The 25,299-nt window shown below is 39.4% G+C and overlaps 2 protein-coding genes and 1 pseudogene across 5 annotated transcripts in view; 2 read left to right on the plus strand and 1 right to left on the minus strand.

Annotated features, from left to right (window-relative positions):
- LOC126725753 (serine/threonine-protein phosphatase 7 long form homolog) overlaps positions 1-18,747 on the plus strand; it is a 45,153-nt gene extending 26,406 nt beyond the window's left edge. For 2 of the 4 annotated variants that reach the window (XM_050430656.1, XM_050430654.1), the window contains 10 exons: positions 8,877-8,990; positions 13,243-13,314; positions 13,397-13,433; positions 14,907-15,013; positions 15,968-16,034; positions 16,442-16,866; positions 17,574-17,732; positions 17,817-17,917; positions 18,041-18,143; positions 18,378-18,747. In XM_050430656.1, coding sequence (XP_050286613.1) covers positions 8,877-8,990; positions 13,243-13,314; positions 13,397-13,433; positions 14,907-14,971 — 288 coding nt within the window. In that variant the 3' untranslated portion in view covers positions 14,972-15,013; positions 15,968-16,034; positions 16,442-16,866; ... (2 more) ...; positions 18,041-18,143; positions 18,378-18,747. Of the gene's footprint in view, positions 1-7,529; positions 7,692-8,874; positions 8,991-13,242; positions 13,315-13,396; positions 13,434-14,906; positions 15,014-15,967; positions 16,035-16,441; positions 16,867-17,573; positions 17,733-17,816; positions 17,918-18,040; positions 18,144-18,377 lie in introns of those variants that run through there. The other 2 variants (XM_050430652.1, XM_050430657.1) reach the window with 2 other exon arrangements.
- A 1,164-nt stretch (positions 18,748-19,911) lies between these two features.
- On the plus strand, positions 19,912-21,044 carry LOC126725760 (factor of DNA methylation 5-like; annotated as a pseudogene).
- Positions 21,045-22,223: 1,179 nt separating this feature from the next.
- Positions 22,224-24,409, minus strand: LOC126728093 (uncharacterized). The gene is made up of 4 exons (XM_050433964.1): positions 23,822-24,409; positions 23,616-23,713; positions 22,437-23,534; positions 22,224-22,323 (listed from the first exon to the last, which is right to left on the minus strand). The coding sequence occupies exons 1-4, from the start codon at positions 24,407-24,409 to the stop codon at positions 22,224-22,226; spliced, it is 1,884 nt and encodes a 627-aa protein (XP_050289921.1).
- Between the last annotated feature and the right edge of the window lie 890 nt (positions 24,410-25,299).

The following is a 25,299-nucleotide window of genomic DNA, read 5'->3' on the forward strand; positions in this document are numbered from 1 at the left end:
TGAAACAACAGATTGGGAGGAATGTCCAGGTCTACGTGGACGACATGCTAGTAAAAAACTGGGTGGAAGATCATCTAGGAGATCTCAAAGAAACATTCGACACACTTCGCTCCTACAACATGAAGCTCAATCCAGGAAAATGTGCCTTTGGAGTAACGACAGGAAAATTCTTAGGATTCATGGTATCTCAGAGGGGAATCGAGGCAAACCCGGACAAGATCCGGGCCATTATGGATATGGCACCACCAAGAAATGTGAAGGAGGAGCAAAGCCTCAACGGAAAAATAGCGGCACTAAATAGGTTCGTGTCAAGGGCAACGGACTAGTGTTTGCCCTTCTTCCGAACATTGAAGAGATTCTTCGAGTGAACTAACGAATGCCAGCAAGCATTCGAGGAATTGAAGGCTTACCTCTCCTCCCCACCATTGCTGAGCCCATCACAGCCAGGAGAAGAGCTTTTTCTCTATTTAGCTGTCTCTCCCGCAGCCGTTAGTGCTGCCTTGGTCAGAGAAGAAGAGAAAGTACAAAGCCCGTGTACTACGCAAGCCGAGCGCTTCGCGGTGTCGAAGAAAGATACCCGCCCATGGAAAAACTTGCCTTTGCATTAGTTACGGTAGCCTGCAAGCTCAAACCGTACTTCCAAGCTCATACGGTGAACGTCCTAACTGACAAGCCCTTACGGCGAGCAATGAGCAATCCCGAAGTTGCGGGTCGATTGGCGTTATGGGCTATAGAACTGAGCGAATTTGATATTCAGTACCGCCCGCGGACCGCCATCAAGGGACAGATCGTCGCCAACTTCATAGTTGAATTCATTCATGACGAAGACAAGGGGGTAGTAGAGTCCCCTCAATGGAGCATATATACGAACGGATCGTCCAACAGACAAGCCGGAGGGGCCGGCATTGTGCTACTATCGCCCGAAGGAGACACCATTGAATGTATGGTCCGTCTCGACTTCCCTGCCACCAACAATGAATCAGAGTATGAAGCGCTGATAGCAGGGCTCGACCTCGCCAAAGCAGCAGGAGCCGCGAGGGTAGTCATCTACTGCGACTCCCAGGTCATCACTAACCAAATAAATGGAGACTATGAGTGCAAGGGCCAAAAGATGAAGAAGTACCTTGATGAAGTAAGGGCGAGAGTGGATGACCTAGAAGCCAAAATCGTCCAAATTCCCAGAGGAGAAAACGAGTGAGCCGACCGCCTCGTAAAGGCCGCTTCAGCAGAACAAATGGTCATCCCTGATAATGTACTCTCTTTCGTGCAGCTTTCTCCGCTAATAGATCTCAGCAACGTGCAGGAAATATGCTCTGACAGTAGCTGGACAACGCCGTTAGTTTCATACATGAAAGATGGGGTCTTACCAGACGAAAAGGAAGCCGCAAGGAAACTTAAGGTCCAGGTGGCGAGATTCGTCCTAATAAAAGACGTCCTGTACAAAAGAGGCTTCTCCCGACCATATTTGAGATGCTTGGGTACGGAAGAGGCAGACTACGTCATGAGAGAAGTACATGAAGGAATCTGCAGAAACCATTCAGGGTCTAGATCATTGGTACACAAGCTTGTGCGAGCGGGGTACTATTGCCCCACCATGCAGAAGGACGCCGAAGCCTATGTCAGGGCCTGTGACAAATGCCAAAGGTTCAGTAATATTATTAGACAACCAATCGAAGAGCTGACCCTGATGACGGCCCCATGGCCGTTCGCATAATGGGGATTAGACATTATGGGACCATTCCCTACAGCCGCACGACAGCTGAAATTCCTGGTAGTGGGCATTGACTATTTCACGAAATGGGTGGAAGCTGAAGCTTTGGCCACAATTACAGAGAAGAACGTGCAAAGCTTTGTCTGGAGATGCATCATATGCAGGTTTGGCATTCCTAGGGTCTTTGTCTCGGACAACGGGAGGCAATTCGACAATGACCCCTTTCGGGACTTTTGCTCACAGTTAGGAATAAAGAACCACTACTCCTCCCCCGCCTACTCTCAAGCTAATGGCCAGGTCGAAGTCACGAACCGATCCTTGCTCAAGATTATCAAGACTCTTCTCGAGGGGGCAAAGGGTATATGGCCCGAAGAATTGCCAAGTATACTATGGGCATACAGGACGACGGCAAGAACACCCACAGGAGAGACACCATTCCGACTGACGTACGGAGGCGAAGCAGTCATCCCGGTCGAAGTTGGACTCACAAGTTACAGGGTGCACAACCATGATGAGAACAAAAACGACGAGGCTATGCGATTACAGCTCGACCTAGTGGACGAGATCAGAGCAGCAGCAGAACAAAGGCTCGCTAGGTACTAGGACCGCATGGCCAAACACTACAACTCTCGGGTCCGACATAGAGACTTCCAAGTTGGAGACCTTGTTCTTAGAAAGGTCATGGGTGCCGCTAGGGACCCTACCCAAGGGAAACTCGGCCCCAATTGAGAAGGACCTTACTGAGTTACGTCGTGGCAGAGGAAAGGCACTTACCACCTGGAGACGTTGGAAGGACAGAAACTGCTACACCCATGGAACACCGAGCACCTACGAAAGTATTACCAGTAGGAGCGGCAGCGTGAAGACCAACCTTTTTTTTATTTCAGCAAATTTTAGTTTTACTCCTCAGATTTATCATTTACTTTAGTTTTTTGCAACGATACCTCTCTTTGTTTTAAGCCCAAAGGGCAGAATTTGGTTTTAGAATTACTTTTATTTACAAATGCATGGCAATAAGAGGAGTTTATTCAGAAATTGCTGAAGTATCTATTTTTAGAAATCTACGGTTTAAAGTCCACAGAAGTGGGCAACTAAGTTCACAGCCAAAACGACCAAGTCCATAACACACGGACTAAAAAGCCGACGGCCCCATAGATGAAGCTATCATCATGTGGACGGGGTCCTAAAACCAACGGACCTACAAAGATGACAAGGTCATCAAGGCTAAGGCCAAAAAGCTGACGGTCCCGCAAGGCTAAGGCTAAAAAGCTGACGATCCCATAGATGAAACTATCATCATATGGACAAGGTCCTAAAACCAACGGACCTACAAAGATGACAAAGTCATCAAGGCTAAGGCTAAAAAGCTAACGGTCCCATAGATGAAGCTATCATCATATGGACAAGGTCCTAAAACCAACGGACCTACAAAGATGACAAAGTCATCAAGGCTAAGGCTAAAAAGCTAACGGTCCCATAGATGAAGCTATCATCATATGGACAAGGTCCTAAAACCAACGGACCTACAAAGATGACAAAGTCATCACGGCCAAAGATAAAAAGCTAACGGTCTGACCAAAGAAATGAGACTTTACTCATATAAACAAGGTTCTCAAACCAATGAGCCTGTAGAGATGACGAGCTCATCAAGAAAAAAGGCTAAGATAAAAAAGATAACGGTCTCATCAAATGAATGGGGCCATAAAAATTAGTCAATAAAGGGATGAAATAAAAACCGACAGATTTGCCAAATTCTCAAGAGCAAATTAGTCCCCAAAGATGGCGGACGAATGCAAACCTAGATAGCAATATGTTCAAAGTGACGGATATCAAGTATAATAAAAAAAAAAAAAAAAAAAAAAAAAAAAAAAAACAACAACAGTGCGTACATGTTCAAAGCGACGGATACCAAGTGCCATAAAAAAGGGGAGAGGGGGTTACAAGTAAAAGCCCAATAAACACAAGGACACTTAAAAACATTGTTCAAAAATTAAAATAAAACGCCAGAACTAAGTGACAGGAACGTCCTTAGAGGCCCCGTCAGCTTTATCCTTGGCAGTTTGTTCTTTATCTGGAAACTCGGCAGGAGTGTTGACGGCAGGCTGGGCTAAAACAACTCTGTCATCATTAAGCAAAAGGTCCAAATTGATGGGTTTGTCAGCTTTGTCAGCAACACGGTGTCGCTAGCAGGAGTCATCGGCACTGAGACATCCATGGTAATTCCAGATAGATCCAACTCCGGATAAACTGATGCTACTTGCTTCAGACAATCATCGAAACCAGTGTCATAATAATCAGCACAGAAATCAATGAATGACTGGGTTGTCTTGAATTTTTGGACCACATCAGTCCCAGCCGTCTCTACCTGCGCGCGTAAAGATGACAGTTCCTCCTCAAGCTTCTCCTGCTGACGCCCAGCCTCTCCTAACTTCTCCCTCACGTCCTTCAGATCAGCATTTAAAAGACGGACGACCTCCTTATATTGCGCCTACTGATCCATCAAGATGGAGTTATGCCTCCTAACCCGAGCGGCGACACCCTCTTTAGCCACGCACCGGTCTTGGAGTGCTTTAATGCGAACCAAGGCCTGAAGGGAGTACAGTCGTCAGCTATTAACCAAGGCAAGATCAGGATATTCAAGGTAGGAAGCATACCCGTGCTATATCAAAGAAAGCTGACATTCCCAGGTCCTCCGTCCCTAGCTGAGCACAAGGATCCAGATCCGTCTGTTTTATAAGAGATTCTACCACTTTAACAATATAATCCTTGTGAGTCAACAAGCAACGGGGCCCCTTGATGACGGGGCCAGAAGAGGTCATCACTCCTTTCCCAGCACCGTGACTAGACTTGGGGGACGACCTCTTGGAGGGCACATCCCCAAGAGTGACGGCCACCTTCATAGAGGGAGGATCATCCTTTCCGTCAGCCTTTCTCTTAACTGAACCCTTAAAAGCAAAATGAGGGGTTGACGAACCAAGGCGAACCAAGGCCTGAAGGGAGTACAGTCGTCAGCTATTAACCAAGGCAAGATCAGGTTATTCAAGGTAGGAAGCATACCCGTGCTATATCAAAGAAAGTTGACGCTCCCAGGTCCTCCGTCCCTAGCTGAGCACAAGGATCCAGATTCGTCTGTTTTATAAGAGATTCTACCCCTTCAACAGTATAATCCTTATGAGTCAACAAGCAACGGGGCCCCTCGATGACGGGGCCGGAAGAGGTCATCACTCCTTTCCCAGCACCGTGACTAGACTTGGGGGACGACCTCTTGGAGGGCACATCCCCAAGAGTGACGGCCACCTTCATAGAGGGAGGATCATCCTTTCCGTCAGCCTTTCTCTTAACTGAACCCTTAAAAGCAAAATGAGGGGTTGACGAGGACACTCCTTCCTTTCCCTTGGCCTTCTCTTCCTCCTTCTTACGAGCCGCGACGGCCCTCACCCTTTGCTTAGCAGCTTCCATCTCTACGCAAAATAAATTGACAGGTATCAGTAAAGCAGACGGAGTAAATAAGCCGACGGATTAAATGAGGCGTCCACTTACGTTTCCGGGAAAATTCCTCCAACTTCCGAGCTTCAGCCGTCGGCTCTGGACCCTCACAGTATAGATGAAGAGTGTCTAGGGTGATCAAATCCCTACACTTCCGTTGCTCAAGCGGGATGCCAAGTACCCGACGGATGAATTCCCTTTGTTCGTCAGATATTTCCGGACGAGTGCTAGCTGAAACAAAATGGAATAGACGGTGTTAAAAATTCCCTGATAAGTGAAAAGAGACGGTGCTCCTAAAAAAAAAAAAAAAAAAAAGAGCGTAGAAAGAAAGAGAAGGGACGACCTGAATCCCTAATATAAGCCCAAGTGTTATCAAAATAACCACCGGACAGTGTATCCCACTCATCCAGACGGCACACCCAGTCCGTCCCCTTAACAAAGAAAAATCTACTCTTCCAATTCCTATTTGAGTCTGGCATATCAGACACTAATCTTAAGCTCTTCTCACGAGGAGCAAAATGGTATGTCCCCTTGGAAGATACTTTATGCTGGGGCCTGTAGCAATAAAAGAACTCGTCTAGCGAAAGGCGACGGTTCCCCCCACTCAATTGACCCCAAAGGATCTCAGCACCAATGAAGATCCTCCAGGCATTCGGAGCAATCTGGCTGACGGACAATCCCAAGAAATCTGCCAGTTGACGGTGTAAAGCCGTCAGTGGTAATCTAAGGCCTGCTGCGAACATGGCATCGTACATCCCAACATCTGCAGTCCTCCCTGTATAACACCTCTCATTTTTTCTAGGGAGACGGATGGGAATGTGATCTGGGATTTGGAAACGGGTACGTAACTCATTAAAAACTCTGTTGCTCATCTTTGGAAGGAATTTATTGACGGCCCACTCCTCCGGAAGAATGAAGGGACGGTTACCTCCAGAACTCCCTGAAGTTCCCTCACAAGACTCCTCGTCACCTTCATCCCCATTCCCGTCACTATCAACCTCCTAGTCACCTTCATCCCCATTCCCGTCACTAACAATCTCCTCGTCTCCCCCCTCGACCTCAACCTCACTTAACACTTTCTCCCTAACTCCCTCAATATGGTCTTCTACGTCAATACTAGGGGATTGGGCTGACGTTTCTTTTCCTGACGACTCAGAAAAGCCGTCAGACTCTTGACCTGAGCCAAAAATTTCGTCGTAGCCCGCTCCATCGTGGACTGACGACTGGTCACTCGATGTGTCACTTGACATCTGACTACTTACAAGTGACGGATCCACTTTAAGTGCCTAGACTGACGTCCTTAATAAAAAATTGTTCAGGCAAAATAAAAGAGCAAAGAAAAAGGGAAGAAGAACTTACAGGTAAACAGATCTTGAATAGATAAAACAACCTTGGAAGTGACGGTGTTGATAACAGCTGACGGATCAAATCAGAAGTAAGGGCGACGGGTTCTCTCTTGAGAAGTCAGCAAGGTTGAAATAGAGAAATGAGAAAAAAGACATGATATATATATAGAAGGAAAATGCACGGAAGGCGAGGCGACGCCTGTGCCCAGAAACGAGGCCAACGAAAGCGCACCACGTATCCTTGCATTTAATGGCTCGTGGCTCGAGGAATCGTTCATAAATGGTTTTCTCGCCTCTATGAACCAAAAGATAATCAAATCATAAACTCCACATGCTGACGGTATGAGGCGTCGAGCACGTAAAGTAGGGGACAGCTGATGAGGATAAAAGATGAGCCTAGCCACGCGGAACATAAAGCTGACGGATTTTTAGTACAATCCTTCGGACATAAGCAGACGATGTTGTTATGGCTGACGGTCCTCAGTCAGCTGGCTCTAAGGCTGACGGCACTACTAGACCGACGCCCAAAAAGCTGAAGGAAGTAAATTGAGCTGACGGACCAAATGTAGGTTTACTTGCTACCCACGTTACGTATAAGGAATTGTCTTGCTTCCCACGCTAGATAATATTCAAGAGATCCCTATAAGGAAAAGATCCCGTAAAATACGCCCAAGAAGACTGCTATAAGGAAAAGACTTCTACTCTAAGGAAAAGAGGGGCAACCCTCGCTACTATAAAAACCCAAGCACCCTCACAAACCAAAGTACGCATAATTTACCCTCTCTAGCACTCTAGAGCAGTGAGAATAGTTCTGACTTAACCTTCGGAGGGTGTTTGGCCGGTATCACACCGGTACTCTCTGCTAGGTCCTTTCTTTTCGTTGTGCAGGTGCCATTTGTGATGCGCGAGGACCGTGTGACTCACTGGTGGTATTTTCGGCATCATTATCAATGAAATTATTTTGTTTACTTTGACTTTGACTGCAGGGTAGGAAGAAAATTGAAGAGATTTTCAGTCATGAAGGAAAAGCTGTTAATGCTTTATTACATATTGACAAGGAATTCTCCCTTCTGAAACAGGACTCTTAGATGAAGAGAAAAACTTGAATATATCTTTAATTCTTCCAAATAATATTTTTTTTTTGATAGGTAAGAAAGATTTAATTCTTCCAAATAATTATACAACTTTGATGCCCAAACCTCCCTTGTCAACATTTTTTGGCATTATTTATAATACACCAAATAATGAGAACACAAATGACTGTATCTCCCAGTGCACAAAGCTCTCTTGCCACTGAACAGTGGATTAAAGGACGATAATTCCTTTTTTCTTTCAACTATTCTTGAACATTCAATACCAATCAACAATTAACAACTTTCTCTACAAAGATTATCTATTGTCAAAATCTTTCCAAGGGAATTTCAGAAAAAGTGATTAGACCCTCATACTCCCCAATTAAATGATAGGACCTCAAATTTTCCAAGCTATACCAACCTCCAACATATTTCATCCTCACCTCAAAGGGAAGTTAGAATACAATAAGTCAAAGAAAGTACTTATAAAAAAAAAGAAGTAGCCGTAATTTTAATTCCCAATCCTGAAAGGCATGAATTAACATGAATATGCATGTCTGACTAAAGGGACAGATGATCAGGGCTTTACAACATTTTGCCCTTTGTTAGTGTCATGACAATATTGCAGATATTTTATACAAGAGAAAGTATTACGGTGCCTGGAAAATAATAGTGGACACGAACATAACTTTATTTGGACAGAATTCCATTGTAAACTTACGTAAAAATTGATGGATATATATTAATTTTTTTTTTTTGGGAAATATATCATTCATTAACAAATTCAATTTGATGCACAGTTCAGTCGAGGGAGGAATTTGAGGACATTTACTGCCTGCAATGAATGATATGTTCATTTTGTAGTATTTTTTTTCATTGATTTCTTGTTGCTTTTTGCCTTTTCTGGATGTCCACATTTTCAGTTTGCTTAGTTTCTTCTTACTTGTTCGCTACATTTCAGTATCAGTAATGCATTTTAAGAGCTTATCAGCTTGAAGTTTTTCAATTTTCCCCCCATAAGATAACCACTATGTGTGTAAGTATCTATGTATTAAATTTGCCTGACTAATGAGTCATTAGTGAAGTTTTTTTCTTACAGTGTCTTGTTTACAAATTTTTAATTGATAAGTTACACACACTACGTGGTCTTGAACGTACGGCTTTACGCTCCATCCCATAATTGAGGGAGGAGAAAGTCCCATTTGAACTAGTGGTCATTGGCCTGACGGTGTCTTTTTTCATAATGTATAACTTTTGTAGACTCTACGGGCAATGCCTGTCGTTGATCTGGAAACACCAACACTCTGTCTTGTTGGAGCTCCTAATGTGGGGAAGTCATCTTTGGTCCGGATACTCTCTACAGGGAAGCCAGAGGTTGTAGCAGAATTATTGATGGTTATATGTGCTCATTTATTGTTTTGGTTACACATCCTTAAAGTTAATGCTAATGCTTTAAATAAAGAGTGTTAACAAGCTAAGTTCAAGCATTCTTAGATCTTGCAATTAAAGCAATACTATAAACATTGTTGTGTAGATAGCACCCCGGGACTCAAATCAATAACAGTAAATAAGCGGAAATTAAATAACAAGCACATACAAAGAACACAAGAATTTACGTGGTTCGGCAAACTGCCTACCTCCACGGAGACGACGGAGAAATTTCACTATAAAAAATAGGGAGATACAATAGTGCAAAAAAACACTCTCAAGAAACCCAAATCCCAATACACCCTAACTCTCTCTCACCCACAAGATAAGAAAACACTATTCTTCTTCTTATGCGGCTGCTGCTAGGGTTTTAGGAATTACTCTAATTCTCTCTATGTATTTTTATTCAACCCAAACCTAATATATATATATATATATATTATAGGTCGGCTATTACTAGGAATTATTTTCCTAGTTATATTCGGTTTCCTAATACTACTTGTATTTGATTTAGAAAACCAAATTGGGCTTTGGCAATTCAAGTCACACGGTCCACATCAACAAATCTCCACCTTGGCTTGAATTGATCAAGCTATACGAGCAAACTTCTCCATCGCCTTCACCTTAGCCCTTTAGGGCTCACAAGCTGCAAACACCAATCAAGTCCAAGCAGTGCTTGAACTTGTCTATGGGAATTGGCTTTGTTAACATATCAGAGGCATTCTCACTAGTGAGAACCTTCGACAAAGAAATATCACCAGACGAAACCCATTCTCTGATCTTGTGATACCACACAGCAATATGCTTTGTTCTTGCACGATATACCTGATTCTTCGCCTAATGAATTGCACTCTGACTATCACAATGTAGCACCATGCTATCCTGCTTGAAACCAAGCTCATTAACCAGTCCACTAAGCCAAACGGCTTCTTTTCCTGCCTCTGTCATCGCCATATATTCTGCTTCTGTAGTGGATAAAGCAACTACATCTTGTAGTGTCGACTTCCAGCAAATTGGGCCACCAGCAAACCTAAACACATAGCCTGTTGTGGACTTTCTAGAATCAAGGTCCCCTGCATAGTCGGAATCCACATAACCCACAGCTTCTGTACTAGCTCTCTGATCAAATAGGATACTGAAATCACGAGTGCCTGTAAGATATCGAAAGATCCACTTTACTGCATTCCAATGCTCTTTGCCTGGATCTGCCATACACCTACTAACCACACTGACTGCATGAGAAATATCAGGCCTTGTGCACACCATCAAATACATAAGACACCCAACTGCATTTGCATATGGCAATTTAGACATATACTCTGACTCCTCATCAGAACTTGGACACAACTGTGAGGACAGTTTAAAGTGGGCAGAAAGCGGTGTACTAACAGGTTTTGCATCAAGCATACTAAACCTCTCTAACACCTTCTTAAGATATCCCTTCTGAGATAACCATAATTTACCAGCCCTTCTATCTCGGTGAATTTCTATCCCAAGAATCTTCTTGGCAGCTCCAAGATCCTTCATGTCAAATTCACTACTCAACAAAGACTTCAACTTCACAATTTCTTGCTTACTCTTGGCAGCTACTAACATGTCATCAACATATAGAGCAAGAAATATATAAGAGCCATCAGCAAGTACTCTAAAATAAACACAACAATCATACTCACAACGCATGTACCCATGTGTGATCATGAATGAATCAAACCGTTTATACCATTGCCTGGGAGACTGCTTCAAGCCATATAATGATCTCTTCAATAGACAAACATAATCTTCCTTGCCAGGTTCTTTGAAGCCTTCGGGCTGTTGCATGTAAATCTCTTCTTCTAAATCTCCATGGAGGAATGCAGTCTTCACATCTAGCTGCTCTAACTCCATGTCATGCATTGTCACAAATCCTAGGATTACTCGAATTGAGGTGTGCTTCACAACTGGTGAAAAAATCTCATTATAATCAATTCCTTCTCTCTGTGAGTAACCCTTTGCCACTAACCGTGCCTTGAATTTTTCACCTTCCTTTTCTGACAATGCTTCTTTGTTACGGAATATTCACTTGCAACCAATAGCCTTCTTTCCCTTGGGCAATTTCACTAATTCCCAAGTCTTATTCTTCTGTAGTGACTCCATCTCTTCTGACATTGCTACAAGCCATTTATCATTGTCTTTCCTATTTGTAGCCTCATTCAAAGTGAATGGATCTCCACCGCTGGTTACGAGAGCAAAACTAACCATGTCTTCAAAGCCATATCTCTGTGGTGCTTTGTGAACCCGCTTCTCTCTACCTTTAGCAATTGAATAAGACTCTTCTTGTTGCTGCTGTGGATCAATCTCAACATCACCCTTATCATTAGGTGAACTATTCTCATCAAGCTCCACCTCAACAGTTAATTTCTCCTGTGGACTATCATCACATGTCTCTGCTTCATTCTGTTTCAACATAAAGGCTTCATCCTGTGATCTTCACGGTACCAATCCCAATAACTGGGCATGTAGCATCATTATCCATTTGGACCATACCACCGTTGTAAGGCTTATACGTGTCAAACCAATCTTTCTTTGGAGTCATATGATATGAGCATGCTGAATCTAAAACCCAAGATTCCAGTAGAACATTGTTACTTGATGAAACTGAAAGTAAATCTGCACCAACTTCACTATCATCTGATGTTTCTTTAGCAACACTAGCTGATTCTAGGGGCTTCTTTCCATTCTTCTTCTCCTCTAAATGCTCTTTCAACTCTTTACACTGATTCTTATAGTGCCCTTTCTTGTGACAATAAAAGCACTCTACGTCTTTCTTTGCACGTGATTTAGACTGTGATTTGTTCCTGTTGGAGTTCCGTCCTCTTGACCTACCTCTACCTCTATTGCTTGACTCAGATTTTACAATAAGTCCATCAGCCTGAGAACCATTACCATCTTGCTTCATCTTTATATGTGACAAGAGAGCACTAGTCACCTCCTCGAGTACTATAGTCTCTTTCCCGTACATCAACGTAGTCACTAGATGATCAAAAGAAGTAGGAAGCGACGCTAATAAGAGTAACGCTTTATCTTCATCTTCATAATTCACCCCAAAACTTGACAATTGGGTGTTCAACATGTTAAATGTGTTGAGATGCTCCAACAGATTAGAACCCTCCTTCATATGCAAACTATACAGTTGCTTCTTCACATACAACTTGTTCGTCAGATTCTTTCTCATATAAAGACCTTCTAGTTTTTCCCAAACCTCCTTTGCGGTCTTTGCTTCTAGGATGTTGTGAATGACCTCATCACCTAGGTTAAGACGAATAGCGCTAGCTGCTTTCTCATCCATCTCTACCCATTCTACATCCTTCATCGTTTCTAGTTTCTTCTCCTTTCCAGGCAAGGCCTTATGAACTCCTTGTTGAATTAGGAGATCCTTCATCCGCCTTTGCCAAAATGAAAAATTTCCCTTACCACAAAACTTCTCTACATCATACTTTGTGCTTGACATCTTTACTGTATTCAAAGGATTGAATCCTAACCTGGCTCTGATACCACTTGTTGTGCAGATAGCACCCCGGGACTCAAATCAATAACAGTAAATAAGCGGAAATTAAATAACAAGCACACACAAAGAACACAAGAATTTACGTGGTTCGGCAAACTGCCTACCTCCACGGAGACGACGGAGAAATTTCACTATAAAAAATAGGGAGATACAATAGTGCAAAAGAACACTCTCAAGAAACCCAAATCCCAATACACCCTAACTCTCTCTCACCCACAAGACAAGAAAACACTATTCTTCTTCTTATGCGGCTACTGCTAGGGTTTTAGGAATTACTCTAATTTTCTCTATGTATTTTTATTCAACCCAAACCTAATATATATATATATATATATTATAGGTCGGCTATTACTAGGAATTATATTCCTAGTTGTATTCGGTTTCCTAATACTACTTGTATTTGATTTAGAAAACCAAATTGGGCTTTGGCAATTCAAGCCACAGGGCCTACATCAACAAACATAATGGCCAAAAGATTCACACTGCATTCTTATTATTGGTGCTCTAATTTTCATTTAAGAACTCTAGTACAAAGTTTTTAATTGCTATATTTTTAACTAGTTAGTCAAGATTTTATACCAAAATATCATATTTTGCTGCTAACTGTCAACGTCTTTAATTTCCCCCCCTCTTTCTTCCCTCCTTCTGTTTCAGATCTACAACTATCCTTTCACGACAAGAGGAATACTAATGGGTCATATAGCTTTTAACTACCAGAATTTTCAGGTCATCATTCATCTAAGATGTGTAATGCTATTTTTATTCAAGATATATTCATTTTTGGTAACATCTTTAAAATCAACCACAGGTGACAGACACTCCTGGCCTACTGAAGAGATGTGATGGTAAGACACTTGTGCTTCCTTTTTTCTTTCCTCGCAATGAATGTATAGTGTGCCTTTGTCACTGTTCTTGTCAGTCATAGTGGAGGAGCATCTATTTTGTATGTAGAAAGAAAAATTAGTTGTTTTTCTGTATACATCTAGTCGTTTCAAAAGCATGATGGCTTATTGGAAAATCTTCAAGGTTTGAAGGAGACTCAGATGACCATGTCTAGTCTTGAGTTATTAAGGGTCCTACGTTTAAGATAGTTAAAGTTTGATATTTATAAAAAAAAAAAGATAGTTAAAGTTTGATCAAATTGTTTAGCTTTGCTGCCAATTTGATTGATATATGAGTATACTTTCTAATTGTTTGAGAGGAAGTGTAAGCAGAGTATACAGAAGCTAATTAATTTTGATGTATATCTTAATTTCTAGGTTATGATGACATTGGAAGTACTTTAAATTGCAAGTTGCTTCTTTTCATTTGCTAAAATAACAGTGTTGGATCAACTATTCAACTTTCAAGTAGCAACGACTTTTAAAACCATGTCTCATATTCTCATCTGTTTATTACTTTATTGACAATAAAAGAAAGTTGTGCTTCTATTTAAATTTTAGCACTTTTCCTATCATGTGTGGGCTCAGACTCCTCATTAAACAGGGCCCAAGTCGTTGATTTTTCACTTTTAAATGAAAAGTAGAGTGGAGATAGGGTTCAAACTTAGCACCACCTACTTTGATATCATGATGAACTACTATTAGTCCCAAAAGCTTAAGTCCATCATTTAACCATTATTCTAATAGGGTCCATTGTTTGACCAGTTTTCCATGTGATCACTGGTTCTTCTATAGTGCATAGCTTTTGTGTGCTAGGTTTTTAGAAACTAGAGCCCCCTTTTTAAGGTTACTGATGCAGTTAAATAGTCTACATTGTTGAGGAGTTGGATGATGCTGAGATAACTGAAACATGACCAAAGTCGGTGAATGTTTAGTTTCTTGTAGGAATGAAGTTGTTTCATTCTGTTCTGATGGCATTTGAATGATTATATCCAGTTGCAGGAACAGATCAAATTTTGTGTATTTATTGAAATGCTGTAAATTTGGTACTCTTCTAATTATGAGCATCATGATTAGTTTCCTTTTGTGGAGTCAGGCATACATGGGATAGATAACTTTTTCTTTGAGTTCAAATGTTTTTGTTCCCCTTTTTTTCCGAAATTTTATTTTATTCACCCTTGATCTGTCAGTATATCCTTATTCTTTACTTTCCAATTTTCCATTATTAGAACAATAGTTTGAATTGTAAATCTAACTTGCCTTTATCTCTTCATTGTTTTGTTGTCTACTCTCGGTTACTTATCATGGTTACATGTGCATATGTGCCTTTGTTTGTATTTATGCATCATGTATTTACCTTCAAATTTGCTTATGCCCATTTTTGGAGATACCTGCTTATTATTTAAAATGGTTGATGGTTGTCCTTATCATTTGTAGAGCAACCTTATGACAGCATCCCAAATTTCAGCGCTGCCGATGCTTTGCGGCTTACAGGAATCTGAAGAAATGAATTCATTGATATCATGAACAAGTGCAGATCTAAGGTAGTGGATAGGTTTGGTTGTATGTTTACGGATATTTGTGTATATGCACACAAAGTTAATTTGTATCATAAGGTTTCAGTAATGTGCACATATGTTACTAACATGATACAAATGTTACTTTTTACATGAGTTATAATATAGGTTCCTTAAGAGAAACTAATGAAGCTCAAAGTTAGATAATTCTTTATTAACGCTTTTTAAGAGGACTAGCAGCGCTAGCCATAATTATTATGTTCTAAGCTTACTTATCAACATTATTATGTTCTAAACTTCAACTATCTATTTCACATTTTTCTTCCTCTATAGCATGGATCTCTTTTCATCTCCTTGCAATTTCAGTCTTAATAAAGCTTCCGTTTAAAAATTAATAGAATTTTGATCTGGTTCATTGGGATGGAAGTATCTAAAGAGAAGGATTTGGATTTCAATTTTTAGTTTAAATCACTTCAATAAAGTATGAAAGGGATTAATTTTTCTGTTGATGAAATTTATGGATGGATTTAAACTTTTACTAATATGTGAATTTGAAATAATTATCTATAAAATATTATTTCAAATCCATGACATTACAAGTTTTTATGTTAGATCAAAATCCTCTAAGCTTAAATTATCACGTCTTGTTAAATTCATATCAAACTATTTATACTACCAATCTTTCTTCAATTCGACTACACAAATATTATGAATGGTTTGTTATTGTAATTTTTCTTCAAATATCTTGATTTTAAATCCTCATATCCAAATGGAACCATATTGTTTATGAGGATATTTTCATTTAGTTGTGCTTGATTAGTGTTATCTAATATCAGCTAAGTGTATGAATTAAAGATGGACATCTTATTGTGCAAATATATCTTCAGTTTCATGGATTTTGCCTTATGCTGGTATAATAAGTCATTTGCGCAAGGCATATTTGTTAATTTTAAAGAGTTGTACTATTATCTGTATTTGCAGAAAGGGATAGGGTCCTTCAAGATCTTCAGGATGCCTTGGCTAATCATGATAAAGAACTCAAAGAAAGGTGCTGATACGGTCTTGCCGGCTCTTTTTTTATTTTATTTTTATTGCTTTATTCTATATGGAATTGGATAGAAGGCTTTATTGAGTTGATTTTTTTTTTTTTGGGGGGGAGGGGGGAGTGTGGTCATTAGTTCAGTTTATTTCTTTATATGAGAAACTTTCATTACTTTTTTACCTACAGTCTGGTTTACTTATATATAAATAAATAAATAAAACTCTCCTTACTTTATCTGCCGATAATGTTGGTATAAAATATTTTCCAAAGCATGAAATAAATGATGAGCAATTGATCCAAAGCTGACTAAATTTTACATTAGCTGTCAACCTACCTTAACTCTCCTCCTTTTTCAGGCCTTGGGACCAGCTGTGAATAAAATAATAATATTTTATGTAAATCCTTGTTCGCAGATAGGAACCTTCACTAAGGCTGTGAATCTGGCATTGGAGTGTTTGAAACTCTGAAAGATCCCATGAACGTCCTTGCTTTAGCGAAAACAAAAAAACAAATAAATAAAAACCCACTTTCAGGAGCTCTTTCACAGTTTCTCTAACCAATTGATCACAAAATCCAAATTGAGCAAATATGCGTCAGTTTGTATTTTGTGATCAATTGGTTAGATAAGCTGTGAAAGAGCTCTTGAAAGTGGGTTTTTATTTTATTCGTTTTTTTTTTTTTGTTAAAGCAAGGACGTTCATGGGATTTAGTTGTATTTGACATAAATAAGGTGTTTTTGACTTCAGTCGTACTTGCTCAAGGTTCTACTTCAGCGTTGGTTCTACTTCAGTTCATGGACTACAACAAGTGTATTCATGGTGTCCCTCGTATTTTAAAGGTATACTCCTTGTATACTTTGGTTATGTCTTATTTAGGTAGGAGGAGAGCCTTTATTTTTCACTTCTTTTATTTTATTGTTGAATTGTTCTGGCTTGTCCTACATCACTGAAAATATACAAATCATTTGATGTTGATCTTTTAGGTGTGTGACAACATAGTGATGATAAACATGTGTCCATGTTAGATTTTTTTGTAAATGATGCTTTTCAAGTTATAATGATTCTATACTCTTACTTATATTAACAATGAGTTAAATAAAATATTAGTGTTGATCCACCTGATGTAATTAAGATTTATCCTTGTGCCAGAATGGAGTGCTGGATAGGTGCATTTTAAGTTGCTGATTCCTTTCTATTCTTGTTGTTTTATTGTATGCGTAGCAGTTAATATATTGTCATCATATTTTACTTCTACTTCGGTTGGTCTCTTAAGGCAGCTTTTTGGTCTGAGCTAACATATGCTGTACTTCCAAACACTTTTTTAGCTATTTCTAATAAATTGTGATAGAATTTTTGTTAGTGAGTCCTTAAGTTCTTTGCCAAATGTTTTTCTTTCATTGTAATTTATTTATTATTTGGTGAGGTGTCCTGAGGAGGTTGTAAATGGTTTTCCCAACATATTGGAAATAGCTACTATAAATTCTATTAGAACTTTAGAATCTTTATTTCTTTATTATAGCTTGTAATTTATTTATTATTTGGTTAGGGCTTCTGCTGTGTTTGCACTTGGTACCTTGCTTGATATGGGGGGTGAGTCGTGTAGAGATGGTGTTGGTGTAGATGAAGATTGTGATGATGATGATACTGAGCATGGACAGCTAACTCCGCAAGAGTTGAAGACTGTCGATGCCATTGTTGAAGCTAGGTGAATATGGGGCAATTAATTTACTCCAATGCTTTTTGGCCAGTTGTCATCTTGTCTTATATGCTATTTTTTTTTTCTCTCCAGCAAGTTGTTGGCTTCTGTGCTTTTGAGGCTTGTGTGGGAATATTTTGGCCGTCCATTATGAAAATGCTCTCAATATTTTTGTGTGCATTGTGCTGTACAATGTATGTTTGCTTTCCTCTAAATACTTAAATATATTGCTTGATTTGAGACTTTATTGGCTAGGGCATGTGTAGATAGCCTCCCACTGTTTGTCACTGACTAGTTCTTTTGGTTTGTCTTTAAAGGTTAATGTGTTCCCCATCACGGTTATGTTTGGCATGTGCTCAATTTTCCTCTTTGTAGCATGTTTGTTGCAGAGGCGGCTCATGGTGATAGCAGAAAAGCCAAGTATAATTCCTAAACTATATAGTCTTGCTACTTTTATTCAACTTTAGAATTGGATTGTATCATACTTCATTCAGGCTTGTGTTGTGTTGTAATTGTCCAAAATTAAGTCCATGAATTACAATATAACCTGAATTCTAATCCAAACTCTAAATGTATATTCCTGGATCATCTGATACCCGTTACTTATCATGGTATTTTGGTGCTTATAGTTGACTGTGTCTGTATTTTTTACAGAGACACAAGACTGGACATCATTGAAGGAAAAAGATACCGAGGCAGACCCATTAAACATCTAATTGATTTTGAGCAACAGAACTAGGAATTTTCGAGCGGTCAGAAGCGGCTGATTGAGGGTGTATTCATTTTATAGTGATGGCTATGTTATGTAAAGATAGTGCTCCACCCAGATAGTGTATTCATCTTATCTTAGGTGTTCAATTCAATGTTGATGTCATTATTTTTTATGTACAAATTTTTTATTATAAGTGGAAGGGAGATCACAATTCTCCCTTGTGGTATGCCTTATCAAACATTGACAAGTTTCATACAACCAATCATATATCATATATAATTATAAATCGCTCAATCAAGAGCACTTTGATTTTGTGCCATCTATCCTTCTAATGCCCTATTATTTGGAGCAAAGTGTGTTTAGATTTTAAAAACTCCCAAATTTTCTACCAAGTGTCCTAATTATACTCTAATTGTTTGTTAATTGTATTTACATGCAAATTCAAGTTTCTTAATGTAGAAAATATAAAAAGACTATTCGAATATATTATGCTTCTATGTAATACCATGAATGTGTATAGTTTATTGTTTATTAGGTAAAGACATTATATATATACAATATCTATATATATATATATATGTATGTATTGCAACCTTGGATTCTCATCCATTTATCAGATTAATTCATAATAAATTTATAAAAATATTTTTGGAAATGTGGCCTTCGAATCATTTGACTAAATATCTATGCTTTTTATGCGTTTGATTGTTGTCATATTCTCACCAATTGTACGTGGTCCAATGTGTTTCTGCATCTACACTGGAAACTACGCAATTTCTTAATGTAGTGTGGGGATTGTTATTAAAAAGGAAAAAAACAAAGAAAAAAATAGAATAAATTATATGGATGGGGCTTTCACATGTATGGGGAGGTATTTTCCAAATTATTCTAAGCATTAGTGAGGTTAATTGAAATCAATCAAACATTGGTTTGGCTAAGAAAAATAATAGATAAAACATCGTATTTTCTATCAAAATAGATGGTCAGTGCGAGCTTAATCCAGTTCACCAATTAATATCTGGTTAACTCTAATTTACTCTCCTTCCCTTCTCTCTCAATCTACACAGCCTATAAAACTCTAGCTTGTGTCAGTACCATTTTCTGCATATTATATTCCAGGAAAGGGCTACACGGACTGGAGACTAATAATAAAAAAGGATTATGTGAAACCAAAAAAAAAAAAAAAAAAAAAAAAAATTCTTTTAAAATATTCAAATTTGTATGATGTACAATGAAGGAACAGATAAATTTCTGAAGGAAGGAAGCATATCATTGGCTGAGCCAGTGTGATCATGGGTTGGCACCTTCCATCCTGGTTTGGTAGACTATAAGCTATGCGAGAGTTGTGCCAATGTGATTTCTTTTGGTTTTTATTTTCACTTCGAAACTCTTTGATGATTTCTAGCGTTTTCATTTTCACTTCAAAACTCTTTGATAATCTCTAGCGTTTTTATTTTCACTTCAAAACTCTTTGTTCTTCTAACACTGATTTTGGATTTATTTATAAAATTCAGATGGACTACAGTTCTGAAGAGTCAGATATCAGTGAATCTGAGATCAATGATTACATCGATAGACCATATGAGGAGCTGACAGCTGGAAAGTTTAATGTCAAAGGTTTGAATGGCAACCTTAGATGTCCATTCCGTGTTGGGAAGAAGAAGCAAGATTGCAAGTACAAGGACTTGCTTCAACATGCTTCAGGAGTGGGTAAGGGTTCTGCCAACAGATCTACAAAACAAAATGCAAACCACCTTGCCCTAGCAAAGTATTTGGAGACTGATCTAGCAGGTGAACTAGACCTTTAGCAACGTCCAATTCTGCCACAACCTGTTGCTCTGCTTCCAAACCTTGATGATCTTTACGTATGGCCTTGGATGGGCATTGTTGTTAACATTGTATGTACCAATGAGAATAAAGACAGTTTACTTGGTTCTCAACATTGGTTGACAAGGTTCAGGAAATTTCAGCCGGTGGAAATTGTAGTATTCCTGGATGAGAAGGACCTCATAGGACAGGCCATTGTAAATTTTAGTAATGATTGGAGAGGTTTCATGAATTGTGCTGAATTTGAGAAATTGTTTGAAATTGAGCATCGTGGCAAAAACGAGTGGAATGCTCACAAAACAAATCTTGGCCCTAATTGCTATGGGTGGCGTGCACGCGCTGATGACTATGATGCTAGAAGGCCGATTGGTGATTTTGTTCGCAGTAAAGGGCAGTTAAGAACAGTTTCTGACATTGACAGGGAAGCAGCACAAAGCACAATCAATGTTGTGGCAGACCTGGCCAATGAAATCGATATTACAAATGAAAATCTGAATGAGCTACAGTATAAATACAATGAAAAGACCAGGTCCTTAAGTAGGATGCTTGAAGAGAAAGACAGACTTTCTCGTGATAATGTTCATAGGATATTCGAAGAACAAGAAAAACTCTTGGAGACCAAGAAGAGGAGACTTGATTCATGGAGCAAAGAATTTAACAAACTCTTGCAAAGACATTAACTGTAGCTCAACTTGCAAGTGTGCGAGAACAATTCACATTATTAATTTCAGCGCAAAATATGCTGCTGGTTTATATGTTTTAGCCCATTACCAATTTTAGTCCTTCAAACAAAAAGTGATTACATTTAGTTCTTAACAATTTATAAATATAATTAAATCGAAAAGAGAGCTTCTTTTTCTATGCACCCAATTTTTTAAGGCTAGATAACCTTCTTATTTTCTTTACTTTTTTTTTTTTAAAGAGAAAAATAAGCTTCTTCTTAGTAGTTTTTTAGAAATAACAATATCATGATCAATAACTTCAAGCAGATGTGATTTAATCCTTGAAATACCTCCATCAAACTTATGTTCACAATACTTACATTTCAAAAAAAAGCTCATTTCTAGAAAAGGAAAAAAAATGTGAGGTAAAAAAAAATAAAAAATCACAAAAATTTTAAAAGATGTCGAGTATTTAACACTTGAAAAGAGCAATTGAGGAAAAAAAATTTCCCCAGTAGGAACTCGAGTCTTTGAAACTCGAGTTCCACTAGGGATATTTTTTTTCCCCAAATGCTCTGTTTAGGCTGAGAGCCTACAAAAATAGAGCATTAAAATTTCCCCAGTAGGAACTCGAGTCTTTTAAGACTCGAGTTCCTACTGGGGAAATTTTTAAAAGACTCGAGTTCCTACTAGGGAAATTTTTTTCCCCAAATGCTCTGTTTTTGTAGGCTCTCGGCCTAAACAGAGCATTTGGGGAAAAAAAATTTCCCCAGTAGGAACTCGAGTTTTAAAGACTCGAGTTCCTATTGGGGAAATTTTTTTTCCCCAAATGCTCTGTTTTTGTAGCCTCTCGGCCTAAACAGAGGATTGAGGGGAAAAAATTTCCCCAATGGAACTCGAGTTTCAAAGACTCGAGTTCCACTGCGGAATTTATTTTATTTTATTTTATTTTTTTTTTGACTCCCCTGGACATACAAAACTGCTCAATAGGTAAAGTAGAAACTGGGAAATTGCTGAGAATGTAATCCATAAACACTCATTGAGAGGCAAAGAAGCCGAGAATGTAAATGCACTTAAATTACATCAAAAGGCACTCTCAACAGGCACCAAACTATAGAAACTTTTACGCTCTCTGCATAAACATTGTTTTACAATGCAAATGCACTTACATCGCAGCAAAAGGCATTCTTAATATCAACATTCTAAACCTGCCCAACCATGCTTAATTTGCAGTTCTAACCATACTACTCAAATCACAATCTTCATAGAGGTACATTGGATAGAGAATTACAAGTACATTCAACAAAAACCAAAAAGTTCACATAGAGCCAATACAACGTAGTCGCTTTTCCAAAGATCGCCGATCTGCACGACAAAAACGTCATCCATGGAAGCATGCCTGAAAAACATAGAGTAATCACATTAAGAGACAAGATAGTAAACATTAGGTAAACATGGAATGAACAACAATTATTTAACCGATGCATAACTTTTTGCCATCTACCTACCTACTGTGGAACATGACCGCTTGTGGAAGCGCCACGGGACTGCGGATATTTTCTACAGTTATGCCCGGAAGCATGGCACAGTCCACATGTCTTCTTGGGTTGACTCTGTATCAAATCTGCGTCCTCCCTCCGCCATCCCAGTTCTCGATCCTTATTCCTCACTCCATCTATCTCATTCCTTATTCTCGACTTCACTAGTCGACCTTTGGCCCGCAACAATGCTGGATTAGGCAACCACTTTGGCCCCATGGGATCCCTCCACAACGACTGCGACTTTGGAACCACAAATACATGCTCATAAGTGTTAAGGGCATTGTTCAAACCATAACATGGGTGAATATATGTGGTCAAATCAATATGTAAATAGTCACATACTCTAATTGCATGTGAACACGGGATCCCTATGTTTTGCCATTTCCCACAACTGCATGTTCTTTCCTGTAACCGAACTTCATAATTGTGGTTTCTCCTTCCTGTGCTACACGTGTTAAGTTGGGTAACTACTTGAAATATCAGTTCTTCATTGCTAAATGGCTTAAGATAGTGTTTCTCAGATTTACGCTTATTTCCATCCCACGTGGAGAAGGCATATTCACTCCATTTCTTACCCTCTAAGAACTCAAAATGGTATTCTTTGCGTCGGTCGTGGAAATATTGAACAAGTTTGTTCCAAGTGAACTCAACCAACGTGGCAATAGGAAGACCCCGTGCACCTTTCAGTACACCATTGAAGCACTCTAATATATTGGTTGTCATTGCCCCAAAACGTCTCCCACCATCATTTGATTGGCTCCACATATCCACAGACTCGCCCATTAGGTATGTGTATGGAAGATAATCTTGATTCTTTTCCTTGCCATCCTTCTCCTTCACCTTCTTCTTATTCCTAATGGCCTCAATTTCCACCTGCTTAATGGACTCCATTATGGCATCAAATTTCATTACCTGACTAGCATATCCCGCTTTCAACGCCGCTGACTTTAGAGTTGAGTTCTGAAAATGGGTGTTGAAGTTGCTAACAACATGTCGAAGGCAATATCTATGAAATACTGGTGTACTTCCATCATCCCTTCTAGGCCAGTTTGCAATGGTGTTTTTGATACTGAAATGTTAGTAAGAAATTATGCAAATACCTTCCTTAGGTATCATGTGGCCAATCGTATCTCTGAGGCACTGTAAAAACCACTTCCAACTAGACCCTGACTCACAATCCACAACAGCAAATGCAAGAGGGAATACCTTGTTGTTAGCGTCGGTTGTCATTGCGACCAACAACTTTCCCTAATATTTACCATACAGATGGGTCCCATCAATACTGATAACCGGCTTGCAGTATTTGAATCCTGATATGCATGGACCGAAAGACCAAAACACATAATGCAACAATACGGCGTCATCTTCATCGGTGGATGTGATACGATAGAACACTTGGGTAGTCGGGTCCTGATCAATATATGCCATTAGCAATTTTTGCAACCTTTGGTAAGACTCTTCCCAATTCCCAAACATCTTCGCAATCGCCTTTTGTTTCACTTCCCATACCTTGTAGTAAGAAGGCTTCTGGCCATTATATTTCGTCTCTATCATAGATCTGAGATGCTTAACTGGGGTAGTGTGATCCTCACATAACTTCTGATGGATGTCTGATGCAATAAAATTACAACTCATCATTCTACCATCATTTCGCACCCCAGTCGGTATACACGTGTGAGGACCCACATACACGGTGAATAGTTGGTGGAGATCGGGCTTCATAACTGCGCAGACATACCACTTGCATGACTCATGCACGCATTTCGCACAAAGTTTTTTCGTCGTCGACCTAATGATCGTAAAATGTTTGTTTTCCTTGACGGCACAAATTGTTAATACGCGCTTCACCTCCTCTTTATTGGCAAAAGTCAACCCTTTACACAAATTCATCCCCTCTCTCCAAGTAGACACAAATGACATATCAATATGTGAAGGATCAACCATATTTTCTCAAGTATTTGTAGAGAATGACAATGTAGGAGGTGCATAGGCAGAGATTGTATTCGTAATGTTTTGGACACTAATAACATTGTCTGCATAAGATTCACTATCATCCAATGTCTCATCGTCATCAATGTCCCTCTCAAAGTCCCCAAGGTCTCTGCCAATCGTGTCTTCATACTCATCTCTATCCACAAAATCTTCACCGTTAATGGCAATATTCTCATCAACATAGTCATCATCATCATCGTCATCATCATTGTTAATGGCAGTAGTCTCATCAATATAGTCATCATCATCATCATCATCATCGTCGTCATCATCATCATCACCGTCATCATCATCACCATCAGCATCATCACCATCAGCATGAACATCACCATCGGCATGAACATCATCATTCTCTACATATGTAGAATACTCATATTCAGCATCCGGAACCGTAACCTGTAAGCTTGTGGTTGTTTGTTGGATATCCTCTTCCAAGATTGCACGCGGCTCCAACTGTATGTACAACTCAATGTTAGTTACTTCATCTACTCTCTCCAACTTGTCAAACATGATCTGTACATGTTTGTCTGTTTCTATCGTCATATACTTGTAATTAATCCGGTGCTTCAGGATTTCATTTGGCATACGATAAGTAATTTGTATGTTGTGCACAGCAGGATTCTCACACAACTCTTCCATGACAATCTTCTTCAATTTGTCAAGGGTCTTCAACCTACGATCAATTTGAGTATAATAGGTCTTTATACCCAGCCCTTCAAATGGCAATCCCTTGTTCGCATTGGCATTCTTAAGTGGACCGCCGTGGTATAGGATTATATCAATTTCAGGCATTGTGAACCTGTTCAAGTCAAGTTACTATGTTAGTTAGTTAAATCACATAG

This window comes from Quercus robur, chromosome 5, assembly GCF_932294415.1.
Source record: "Quercus robur chromosome 5, dhQueRobu3.1, whole genome shotgun sequence".
Classification (NCBI taxonomy): domain Eukaryota; kingdom Viridiplantae; phylum Streptophyta; class Magnoliopsida; order Fagales; family Fagaceae; genus Quercus; species Quercus robur.

Bases quoted from the DNA above. Each gene is read 5' to 3' on its own strand.
- LOC126728093 (XM_050433964.1), bottom strand. From the start codon at position 24,409: ATGGTTGATCCTTCACATATTGATATGTCATTTGTGTCTACTTGGAGA. The intron at 23,714-23,821 runs GTATTGTTGCAT...GGTAAATATTAG, and splicing joins CCACCGATGAAGATGACGCC to GGAAAGTTGTTGGTCGCAAT. The intron at 23,535-23,615 runs GTTTTTACAGTG...CTAACATTTCAG, and splicing joins TCAGGGTCTAGTTGGAAGTG to TATCAAAAACACCATTGCAA.